The sequence below is a fragment of the Rhinoderma darwinii genome, chromosome 6, assembly GCF_050947455.1.
Source record: "Rhinoderma darwinii isolate aRhiDar2 chromosome 6, aRhiDar2.hap1, whole genome shotgun sequence".
Classification (NCBI taxonomy): Eukaryota; Metazoa; Chordata; class Amphibia; order Anura; family Rhinodermatidae; genus Rhinoderma; species Rhinoderma darwinii.
Genome location: NC_134692.1, coordinates 126,576,311 through 126,589,228, shown reverse-complemented (window position 1 = coordinate 126,589,228; position 12,918 = coordinate 126,576,311). Strand labels below are relative to the sequence as shown.

At 44.0% G+C, this 12,918-nt stretch overlaps 1 protein-coding gene across 16 annotated transcripts in view; it reads right to left on the bottom strand.

Annotated features, from left to right (window-relative positions):
- The window catches only part of SUN1 (Sad1 and UNC84 domain containing 1), a 59,307-nt gene that overhangs the window by 19,838 nt on the left and 26,551 nt on the right, over positions 1-12,918 (bottom strand). For 9 of the 16 annotated variants that reach the window (XM_075830285.1, XM_075830281.1, XM_075830284.1 and 6 more), the window contains 8 exons: positions 11,453-11,640; positions 9,603-9,626; positions 9,291-9,500; positions 7,175-7,297; positions 4,372-4,455; positions 3,264-3,374; positions 1,168-1,266; positions 689-782 (listed from right to left, as the gene is read on the bottom strand). In XM_075830285.1, coding sequence (XP_075686400.1) covers positions 689-782; positions 1,168-1,266; positions 3,264-3,374; positions 4,372-4,455; positions 7,175-7,297; positions 9,291-9,500; positions 9,603-9,626; positions 11,453-11,640 — 933 coding nt within the window. The remainder of the gene's footprint in view (positions 1-688; positions 783-1,167; positions 1,267-3,263; positions 3,375-4,371; positions 4,456-7,174; positions 7,298-9,290; positions 9,501-9,602; positions 9,627-11,452; positions 11,641-12,918) is intronic. The other 7 variants (XM_075830282.1, XM_075830283.1, XM_075830291.1 and 4 more) reach the window with 7 other exon arrangements.

Genomic DNA, 12,918 nt, shown 5'->3' with positions numbered 1-12,918 from the left:
TCGCTGCGACCTCTTCAATGTTTACCAGGCATAGCGCCGCAAGTATCCGTAGTGGCGGAGCCTGGGATTGCAGCTCAGTCGCATTCACTTGAACGGGACCAGAACTGCACTCCAGGCACAGCCGCAACGAATGTGTACAGCGCGGTGACTGTAAACGATAAAAATCAGCTGATTGGCAGGGGTGGCTGGAGTAGGATCCCCACCGATCAGATATTGATGACCCATTCTAAGGATTGGCCATCATTATAAAATGCCTGTAGGACCATTTTAAGTACCTCCAACTTCTCATGAAACCAGTTTAATACAACATCCTGACATGTAAGCAAAACCCCATGACACACTGCAATTCACATCAACACCACCTGGTGGCCACACAGACATCCAGCATAGACATCTCGTGACAGATTATCACGAAATCATGGAAAGGTAAGGATTGACATATCCGTACCCCAATACTTGTGTATTATAAGGAACAATAGAAGCAAAACGTACACACTATAACATGCCTTCTGCAGGAGGTGGGGGGGGTGTACGACACAGGAATTAAAAGAAATATGCTTGTCCCCCCCAGGCCACGTACTAGGCATAACACAGTTTTAGCTGGAGTATTCCTCTAAATAGAAATACAAACAAAATAATACTGGCACAAATGTTTAAGTAACGAATAAATGTCTTTTTTGTTACTGACCTAGTCAGCAAAAATACGTTCAACAAGGATACCAGGGTAGTAAGTTGGTACCAGCCTGTGCCCAGCCACCAAAACATTCCAGATGCCGCCTTTCCTGCAAGGGAGAGATGAGTGATTAGACACAGACTGCACACTGTGTAAACAGGAGTGAAAGCCGAGAGCTCATGCAGATGAATACACGGTGATAAATGGACACCATGGCATGCAAGAAGACCTGGAATGAAAAAAATGTGGTACAGAATGGGTGGAACGGCCAGGTACGGCTACTGGAAACACCATAGGTGTATTACAGCAGTACAAGGAGTGATTAATGTGAAGACGTCATACAACATGAACACGTCAACTTATACTAGATCATTTAGGAAGTGTATAAAATTTTAAAAAATAAAATAAACCGAACCACCACACACAAGATTTACTACGACAAGAAAGTGAATAAATGCAGAGACCTTTCCAATGAGCAAAATCAAAATAATAACCTGGTGATACAATGGCCAACCAAAGAAACGACAACATCTTCCTGGATACAAACCATCCAGCAGCTCCAGCACCGCGCACGGCTTGCATTAAAAAGTAACCTAAAAACAGAGGAGACCAGTCTTCATAAAGAGTTCATTGATGCGCGTGCATGCGGTGTACAGCGCTGCCAAATAGGTTAGGGAATATAGAATATAGATTTATTCAAAGTGCAGACAGAAGAAGAGCTGTGCGGTTAAAGTAAAGCAATAACTGGAAAAAGGGACGCCGGTCTCATCATTGCACTGTTAAACCCCCATTTCTGCTTTTAAGAGCACGACCCCTTTGAACGGCTGTGTATATATACATATATATATATATATATATATATATATATACACACACACATATACATACACACACACACACACACATACATACACACACACACACACACACACACCACACACTTCAATCTCAAAAGATGGCCTGTACAATATGAATGCCCTGTGAGCCAGGGTTGCCCAATGAAATTCATTCAGCAGGTTACAGGCATTTTTCCAGTAGTCTGGATCCTACGCACAGAATTTATAATAGCCACAGAGACACTCTTATGCCTAGCGGCGGGCCTCAGGGGGCGGTGCATGACTAAAAGGTTCAGTCATGAATTCGTGCACTGCCTCTATGGGCCCTTTACTAGGATCATATTTTCCAGTAGTGTTTCTTTAAGAGAAGCCACATGAATCTGAAATGCGCAACTGTCAATTTATCATTTCTACAGCTAAAAGGCGCAAATCTGATATAATTAGGAAACCGTTAGGGGATCGGTCACTAGTTTAGTAATGCCCAATCTCCTAGCTAATCTAATAGGCGCTGTCACACTGAAAAAAGTAAAATTGTTCTAAATATGCAAACTAGGCTATACTAGACAAGTGGGTGTCAACAGCAGCGATTCTCCCGAGGCGGAGCCTCCTCACAGCCTCTGACGCTGTCCTATCAGCATGAAGCTGCTTCACATAGTGTGGGAGACTGAGGCTGGAGGGAAGGGGGATCACTTCATATAGCCATATCTCCAGCTGTGGACCACCTAGAGCAGCGCTTCTGGTGGCATATGAAAGAGGAGATTCTAATTCTAGCTGTGAAACAACCGGAGGTATCACCAGTTGGAAACACAGTCGGGAATGGAAGCCGTATACTATATGATTACGCTGTGTTGCTGGGCAGGGAAGCGGGAGAAGCTGTATGCCGATTGGACAGAGTCATACAGAAAACATTACTCCGCCCAGAGTGAAAAGAAAGTTACCTCCCATTTGGCAAATATAGCCAAATTAGCATATTTAGAAAATGCTTGTAACTTGGCAAATAACGAAAGTTTCTGGTAAAAAAAAAAAGACACTGTAGTTATCAGCATCATGGCGCCTATTAGATAGGACATCAATAAACCAGTGACAGATCCTCTTTAAGCAACTCCTCAATATATTCCATAATGTATTTCAAAAGGAAACTTACACTTTATCGCATTTCCATGTGCACTACAACCAATATATATATATATATATATATCATGCATGTAACTCAACAGATACAGAAAATCATTGTAACCGTTCCTTTAAGATTTGCAGAAATCATTCTACTAGTTTTCCAAAAGTACTGCTGCATAATGGGGCATCTGAATGGAGGCGGCGGCACCATGTCAGGGCAGGTCTGCTGCCTGGAGGGCGATATGTTTGGTCTAATACATTCCAGGAATAATGATATACAGAGAACATGTGCCAGCACGCGGTGGGCTAGAGGTCAGGCCCCTTAAGATTCTCCCACATATACACACCACACTGTATAAGACACCCAGACCTATATACAAATAGTAGGATATTCTGTGACGTTTCCCAACTGCAGATGTAAAATAAAATAAGTTCTGGAGAATTCCTGTAACATCCCTGACGTTGTTCGACGCGTTAGGCCAAGGGGGAAGACACAAAATGGCGCGCGCACAAGCCAACAGAGAAATCTTATCTTCCAGTTGGAACGCCGTGAGTCTGGTTTAGTCAGTGTGCAAACATGGACAGTGGGTGTTAGTGAGGAAAAAGTCAAAACAGAAAATAAAATGTGCAAAATGAACCTGTGTAAGAAAAGATGTGCCACAAGGACCCTGCCACCCTTTTAGCCCGTGAGGATTGCGTGTGGACAGTGGTGTGTTTTTCATGTTGTTTCATCCCTTTACAGTCATCACCTGTTGGTTATCACAAGAATAAGTTAATACAGTTCTAGCATACCCGCCTCTAAAAAGTTAATAGGTCTACTAGAAGTATGCCCGCACACAAAGTGGGCACGCTGCGGAAGCGTGCCACAAGGCCCAGAACGGCACGCTGTTTTATTGTGCATTGCCGCAGTTTTGCAATGAAGCTTTTGGCCACGCGGCTCGTACAGGTGAAGCATATGGTTTTAACGTTCTTCACCTGTACAATCCACGTAGACCATAATCACATTGCAAATCTGTGGTAAAAAAAATCACAAACCGTTCTCCTGCACAGCCGCTCCGTGTACGGGCACCGTCAAAATTAAAACCCAACTTAAAATTTAAGTTTAACCTCAATATCCTAAGTCTTATTCACAAGTGGACAGGAAGCTTAGATACAGGGAGCTGCTTGGTGGGGTTCTTACCATACAGCTTCTTTATCTGTTCCTGTGCTCGCAGGTGACATGGAGAGAGCCCAGTGGCCCCCAGTGCCCTCCCCCATATGTTCTCTCTCCAGGATGCCTGTAGGTACAGAGGAGCTGACGCACAGTGGAAAGACTTTTCCAAACAGCTCCCAATATCTCAGCTTCCTGAAGCCCTGAGGGTAACATAAGGGCGAGTGAGATATTGGAGGTGAACTCTAGACACATATCAATGTACGTTGTCTTTAATAGTTCCACATTCATTTATATTATTTTCTCCCATCGCATTATTTCTAAGAAATAATTTGTTTAAGAGATGGGACCATACAAAAAAAAAAAAAAGCAACCAATTTTGATAGACCGTCGGTCAACAGTTGTGCCCGCCATCTTGGTAAATAATTCTCCGGGAAATAGTGGAATGCTAAGATTTTTAATAAACTACACGCACGTCAAAGCTATTGGACTGATATGCAGTTGGCGTCCATGTATTAAACATAAAAGTATAAAAACAAAAAACAAAACAACCACCGCGTGGAGGAGCGAGTGACATGCATGAGGGTCATACTTACAAAGAGTTTCTCCATTCATATGGAGATGTCCGTCCTCGGTTTGATAGTCTTTCACATTCATACTTCCACAGAAATTTGAGTGAGCTGGAACATACATACACACACGGGGAAAAGGAAAAATAAAATGTGTCTGGGTTGGATTTGCATGACACCTAGGAAACCAGAATCTTGGCTGCGATATGAATACAATTTGCTTACTGCTTGCACAGTGGCACTTAACAGTTGAATGTAATAGGAGCCGAGTGACAGATGTGCTTAATGGGGTATTCCCACCTTATACAGTAACGGATATGCCGCCACTTTATGATCAAAGGGGTCTGACCTCTGGGACCCTCAAACATTGAGAATGAAGCCGGCCCGGCACCGAGTCCCCATCTAAGTTTTCCCTGCACAGCAGCACCCGCTGTGCATGAAGCAACTGAATGCTGCAGTTCCCTGCACAGCCAGGTGGCCAGGAGCATAACTGTGCAGGGAAAACTTAAGCGGGAACTCAAACGCTTGATGAGTGCGGAGGCCCTTTCATTCCTAGGATCGTTGTGGGGGTCCCAGAGGTAAATCCTCCGCTGATGATACAGTTATACTTTATAAGACAGGAGTAACCCTTTAAATAAGAATCTCGGGAGTTGAGACTAGCCTTAGGATAGTCCACCAATGTTTGATCAATGGGGGTTCGACCTCCGTGATCCACATCGATCCTGAGAATGATCCAGCACTAATCTAGTCCCCCGATCAAACATGGACAGCCTTTCCTAAGGCGTGACTAAAAGTCGACACCCAGAACACCCCCGTAAACCCTTATCAGGTTTATGTAAATAAAGCATCCACATTGCCCAATGAAAAACTTCACTTAATATAAAAATTCTAAGTTGCCTGCTTTCAAGATCTCTGCTTGCGGTCAGTGGATAAAACCATCTTATTTGGAACTAGAGGCTGTACAGACCGAGTCCAGGTCACTGCTCAGTTTCCTACAATGGTATCAAGCCTTGGCAATTGTGAGCTTAAAGAGGCTCTGTCACCAGATTTTGCAACCCCTATCTGCTATTGCAGCAGATAGGCGCTGCAATGTAGATTACAGTAACGTTTTTATTTTTAAAAAACGAGCATTTTTGGCCAAGTTATGACCATTTTTGTAGTTATGCAAATGAGGCTTGCAAAAGTCCAAGTGGGTGTGTTTAAAAGTAAAAGTCCAAGTGGGCGTGTATTATGTGCGTACATCGGGGCGTTTTTACTACTTTTACTAGCTGGGCGTTCTGATGAGAAGTATCATCCACTTCTCTTCAGAACGCCCAGCTTCTGCCAGATCACGCTGTGACGTCACTCACAGGTCCTGCATCGTGTCAGACGAGCGAGGACACATCGGCACCAGAGGCTACAGTTGATTCTGCAGCAGCATCAGCGTTTGCAGTTAAGTAGCTACATCGATTTACCTGCTAACGCCGATGCTGCTGCAGAATCAACTGTAGCCTCTGGTGCCGGTGTCCTCGCTCGTCTGACACGATGCAGGACCTGTGAGTAACGACACAGCGTGATCTCTCGAGAACACGCTGTGTGTCTGCACTGCCAGAAGCTGGGCGTTCTGAAGAGAAGAGGATGATACTTCTCATCAGAACGCCCAGCTAGTAAAAGTAGTAAACACGCCCCGATGTACGCACATAATACACGCCCACTTGGACTTTTACTTTTAAACACACCCACTTGGACTTTTGCAAGCCTCATTTGCATAACTACGAAAATGGTCATAACTTGGCCAAAAATGCTCGTTTTTTAAAAATAAAAACGTTACTGTAATCTACATTGCAGCGCCGATCTGCTGCAATAGCAGATAGAGGTTGCAAAATCTGGTGACAGAGCCTCTTTAAGGACAAGTTCACACTTGCGTTCTATGTTCCGTTATTAGATCAGCGGATTGTATCAAAATAGCGAATTACAATCAGCTTGTATCCGTTTTACATAGACACCAATGAAAAAAAAATAACCCATCCGTTAGACATCAGTTTTTTTTGAACGGAGAAAAATTCCTGTACTCTGCATTTTTATCTCCGTCAAAAAACAAATAATGACTAACATAACGGATGCGAACAGATGAAGTTAAAAATCCCCTTGACTTCAATAGGGATTTTTAACGGATCTGTTTTTATCCTTTATTCTGATCTAAAAACGTATCAGAGTAACGGATTATACAACGCAAGTGTGAATTTAGCCTGGACTTCAAGCTGATACACTGTAGCAAACCATCAGAATATGACATGTGTGTTAATATATTTAGCTCAATAGGTTTTGCCTAGACTGGGCACGATTGTAGCAAACCTGCAGCTGTGATAAGTACTAGGTTTTTACGGACCGGATACAAGAATGTTTTCATAAACGACAGCAAGCAGGTATTAAACAACGTGAGGAGATGAAACAAACGACATTAGGAAGTCGCAGAACTTTTCGTTAAACAATGACGACGCTTTATCGACATAAATGTGGGAAAAAAAAATGTTAAAGACACCGAGAAAAAAGAAAATATAACTGATCATTAGAGCGCAGCAGAAAAGGGAACAGAAGACTCCAGTCTATAAATGGAAATATATAGAGTAATACGTAGACATCATAACCTGCAAATCAACACAGTAAAAACAAAGACAACACAGATAGAAGAACAGTACAAGCAATACACAAGGGCGCAGCAGCCAATAAGAACGGATTCCTTGACATATCGTAAATTGGAGATTGAAAAAAATAGCCCACTTTCCAAGTGCCCTAAGCCAAGTGCCTGAAGTCGTACCGTGCAGGGGGGGGGGCACCATTTTTTTTGTACCTTTCGGCTCATAACGGAGCTTCAGCATTGTCATGTGAAAGAGATTCACGAGCAGTGCCGTCAGGGACGACATCGCACTTCTGACCAGCACCATTGTCTTGTGCGCATAATGAGGAAGTTCTCCTAACAAGAGAAATCAGAAGTCTGAAACTTTACATAAAACAAGTCATTTCTAACACGAAGGTGCGATTTAGGATTTGTCGCAGAAAGGAAAAAAAAAGTCTTTCCTCAGATTCTTCCCTTGTACATTAGACTGGGACACTGAGGCGTCTGAAAAGTGGTTCTCTCGTGGCGCGGTCATCGCTGGGGGAAGCTGCGGCCAGTTACACACTTTATTAGCAGCAGCCATTGAATGGCCGTCCACATAATGCAAGGACAAGCCGAGTCTGCCAGAACAGCTCTCCGCGGGGGCTTCTAAAATGGCAGACGGGGGTGGTCCTAATGGGACAATCCTTTTAAATCGGATCTTTCGGCTGCCCTGACATTTTTAATACTTATATCCCCTCCAAGAGAACAACTCTGGAGCATCTTTTCTTACAACTCTTGGTTGTGCCGTTCCTCGGTTATTCCTCCTGAAAGCGTATGAGTGCATTGACATTTGAGTCACTATTCTCCTTCTCAATGGGGTGTGTCTCTACACACTGACATTGTCCAATCAGTGCTGACTGTCAGGCTGTGTAGGGACACGCCCCACTGGCAAGATAAATGCCATTGTCCAGCTATCCATTTTTTCATACATTTCCAGGAGGAACAACAGAGAAACACCACAACAGTTCTAAGGAAAGATGCTGCAGAATTCTTATTTTAATGCGGAATACAAGTGTTTTCTAATTCAGACATGTCTGGAGAACGGACAGGTCTTATTTAAGAAGCCGATGCGAAAAAGACCATATGCCCTACCGTAGGCCAAGGGATAGAGGGACGACCTAGCTGCATGGCAGCAGTATGCTGAGAGCAAGAGGATGACCCCCCATTAGTCCTGCTTGGGACTGAAAATGTGTTTTAAAACTCCTTTACATGGGCCAACGATCGTACATATGAAAGAACGAACGAACGAACGAACGAACGAACGAACGAACGAACGAACGAACGAACGAACGAACGAGATAATTTCCCTCTGTACACAAATGAGCAAACGCCTATTTGTAAGCTGGCCAGAAAAACAGTCTCTTCTCAGCAACACATCTAGCTATGTAAACAGGGGACGTTCTGCCGACAAGAATCAAATGTATCGGAAAGAACAATCGTATTAAATATCATTTTTCTCCATACTTTCCGATCATCGCTCCGTTTGCATGGTGTAAACAAGTGCCGATAGACCTGCAGTATTTGAGATGGGCGCTTTTTTACCGGGCAGAGTATCTGCCCGTGTCAAAGGGCCCTAAATCTGGGCTCTCAACACTATTATACAGCAGATCAAACCCCACTAAAATATTAGAGTCCTACCAACATCCTAAGAAAAAAAAGAAAAAAGGAACACAAACAGGGACACTCCTAGACGGGGACAATAGCACAACCAGCGCATTCTTGGATTTGATATGACCTTAAACTCCAAGGACTACTGACTTCTGTTTGGTCTGGTGCTGCAGGAAACCTCGCCATAAAGCAAGGAACCCCCCCCCCCCCCCAAAAAAAAAATCAGACCCACATCCAGCAGATTAAACCCCCTCCGTTTTTCCAAGACAAGCACTTTGAGTGGCACTAGCCCCTTCATTGCTACATAGAACTATGCATAGTGGAAAATTACAAATAAATGTAACGAAAAAGAAATTGAGAATTACAAGGATTTTCAAGGAATGGCCTTGGTTGGCACATTAGAAAAACACAAGGGAAATGTACAGGGGGGGGGTTATCTAAACATTCATTTTATCTTTACGGATGTTGGAAAGTCCCGAATAATTCAAGTAAAATGTGCACTCCGACTCCGCGCCAGGAGAACGGCACGTCCTGCAGGAAGACTTGAAATGCTTTGCATGTGGCTTTTGTAATGAATGGCCAAACATTTGAATAGTCAACCCTCCATATATTTCCCATTGCGGCAGAGACGACACCAAATCATTGCCGAACCGGTCAAATGAGGAGAATAGGAGTGATAGTTGGAGATCAGAAATCTTACTTGACTTGTGGCTCCGGTCACGGGAGTACACCTTCGTAGACACTGCGTAGGAGGACATGGCTGGCGCACGAGAAGCAGAGTAAGCGGTGAGGACGTTACTCCTTTCGGAGAGAATGCTACAGTCATTGCACGTGTACCCATTTATTAGGGTTGTTTGGGTTTCCGCGGTGAGTACATCTCCATTTGCCTGAATCACTGTAGTGTCCCCAGCTAAGGGGGGAGAATAAAAAAAAAAATAAAAAAATAGAGACTTAATCTTTGTAATTCACCTGTCAAAGGAAAGTTATGAGGATGTACAACCTTCTAACTTACCTTTTAGATCGTCGTGATCAAGGCCTATAGGGAAAAAAAACCAAGAGAAAAATTAAAGTGCGCTAACATTTTCTTTTTCGCGTTAAAAATTCAGCCAGGTACTCAAGATCAGGGGGTAGATCGGATAAACACATCATATACAAGAGAAAAAAATTACATTGCAAAGACGGATCCAGCGCATGCTGAATGGGTTGCTAAGCAACCGTGATTAACAGAAAGGGAGCTGTTGAAATCACAGCTGTAGCGGTGCGGCGTCACGCTAAAACTGAAACGTTCCCTTGTTCTCAACAAAAAGACTATTCTCTACAGAAGAAAAGCTGCTGCATTTTCAGCTAAAACATGTTTTTTCCATGAATCATTTACTTTCCAGCTGTATACTGCAAGGAAGGAGCCCAATAACCCCACCCTGGTGCAGCGCTTATAAAGTGGAAAAAATACTTATAAAAGTGGGCACCCAGACAAAAGAAATGGGATGCACCAGGAATCCATATTACCAAGACCACCTCCCCTAAAAGAAAATTAAATTGGAGGTATATGGTGGTACAGCATGGTCCCATAAACTTCTATGGGTAAAGTATTGGGGCCACGTACAGCTCAGAAGTTGTATAGAGCTGTAATATGGTGGTGTGTATGAGGCCTTCTACATCAAGACAACCAAAACAGGTAGAAGTCATTATGGACAACAGGACGTAAAAATATCGACGGAGACTGGAGTAGAATTTCAAAAGCAGATTACAAAGTCTGTTTCAATATGACGGTACTTCAAATGGTATTCCTATGGTCAAAAAACAAACCAAAAAAAAAACCAAAACGTTAAGGTTATGTTCACACAGGTCTGATAGGCTGCATTCAAAATAAAAAGTATGCGGCGTATCCGACCTAGAACCTGCAGGCAATTCCGAAAGACCGCGCCAAAACAATACTTACCTTCACTAGCATTGCCAAAATGAGGCGCCCCTCTTGTCTGCGTGCAGGCCGGCTTCCTGTGATATGCTGCAACAGTGGATGGAGGAGGAGATGGAGGGATGGAGGAGGAGGAGATGGAGGGGGAGATGGAGGGATGGAGGAGGAGGAGCACTCCCAGCACTATCCTATCGTATAGTTTCATGGGACCACCAACACTCCTAATAAATGGAACTCCTCTATGGTAAGGCTCTGTTCACATCTCATTTGTGCATTGCATCAGAGGTAGAGACCCCCCGGGTATAGGCATACATTGCCCATTTACTCCCATTATGTGCCTCTGCATAACAAAGCACTGCAAACTATGCTTTCCTATATAGTACTAAATAAATAAAAAAAATAGAAAAGTTTGCCATCCCATACCGGCCCGGCGTATACCAAAAGGACATTCTTGGCCTGCGCTGTGTGCATGGGGCCCTATAGATACGTTCTTCATCAAGAGCTTTCTTAGAGCAAACACCGAACATAGGGAAAAATTTAGATGTGAACAGAACCTTAGATGTAAGTAAATCAAATGTAGCGCAAGCCCCCTTCTAAACCTTCTTTGATGCAGGGCTGCAGTAACTCTGTGGCCCACCCGTCATCACTGCAACCATAGACTTTTATTAGACCTTACGGATGGTATGTTCGAAGAAATAGACGCTGGTGGTAAGTGATTGGCTCCGAGGGCACCTCCAAACAGGGCTGCCTTTGCTGAAACTTTGGGAGCCATTATTGTGTCAGAGCCGGAGCCCACCTCTGGTACTGTAATGGGCTAGTCGGACCCTCTACTTCCATCTACATTTTAAATACCGAGCATATCTCTATGCATACAGTCCAAATCTATCTAAATCTATTCACGTTATGTATTCAGATCACTCAATCTTCAGTGCAATGTATCTGCTCACCCCATAGGTGGTCCACCTCAGTTTGCTCCCGTATCGACGACTCATCTAAAACGGTGGACAACGTGGATGTATCATTGCCGTTTGTGCTAAAGCTGCTCTGGAAGGACGCATTGGCAACTCCTTTCCTTGAGAGATGTCGGCTGCTGGATAAAGACTGTATGCTGCTGTTATGCTGTTGTCTGCCAGACCTGAAGTATTACAAAATACAGATTTGTATGAACGGGAATCAAATGCCAACCCCCAAATTTCACATTCTCTCTCTCACATTACATCAGGGGGAGCGCAAGTTTGGTTTATTGGGCAATTGCATTCCGAGAATTCCCAGATATACTCTTATCTCCTGAAGTGAATCTGGGGTGGTGACTACAGCTCAGTAATGAGCGCCTATAGTCGACTGGCAGGACAGGGAGGGAAATCTGATCTCTGTTTGGAGCGATTTGAACCGTTCCTGTATTTAAAAGGGCGAGATGCCAATATTATATTAGCCAACGGTTATATCTGATCACTATGGCAGCTACAAACTTGGAAGCCATCAGTAGAAACGTTGGTATTTACAGTCCCAAGCACAAAGGATTTCACTCCAGGTACAAGCTGTTTAGACAATATTTAAAAGCTGATCACACACTCACACCTTAGATGGCGGATACCAAATGCCCGTTGGGCCAACAGCTATTCCTCCCAACCAAATATACACGCTCAGTCACGCTCACATGAGTACTCAATGGGGAGAGGGCAATAAGCCGCTGACAGACAACTTTGGCAGCAACCTATTTTCCGTGAGAACAAAGGATCGGGTATGATGAAATCAAACGTGCCAAATCCCTTTCACTCCAGGACACCCCAATACACAATCGTTAACTAAAATTGGCGGGTTTGGCCATAATTCATTTAATGTGTAGGGGCACCGTAACACTAAAACCGACCATATATAAGATACATTCGCTCTGACAGAACCCATGAACGGAGCCCTGACGCAGATGTGAGCGAAGCCCAAGGCTGGATTCACACGAGCATGTTCGGTCCGTAAAGGACGGAACGTATTTCAGCCGCAAGTCCCGGACCGAACACAATGCAGGGAGCCGGGCTCCTAGCATCATAGTTATGTACGACGCTAGGAGTCCCTGCCTCGCTGCGGGACAACTGTCCCGTACTGTAATCATGTTTTCAGTACGGGACAGTAGTTCCACGGAGAGGCAGGGACTCCTAGCGTCGTACATAACTATGATGCTAGGAGCCCGGCTCCCTGCATGGTGTTCGGTCCGGGACTTGCGGCCGAAATACGTTCCGTCCATTAAGGACCGAACATGCTCGTGTGAATCCAACCTAACAGGACAAGGGATTTGTGCAGCGGTTATACTTTGCTTACAGAGTTATCTAAACTTGAATGAACTGTAGCAAACTCTCAGCATTGACACGTATGTCTATACAGGCTTCAGCCTCTGGATGCAAGTAAAAATTTTCCCATT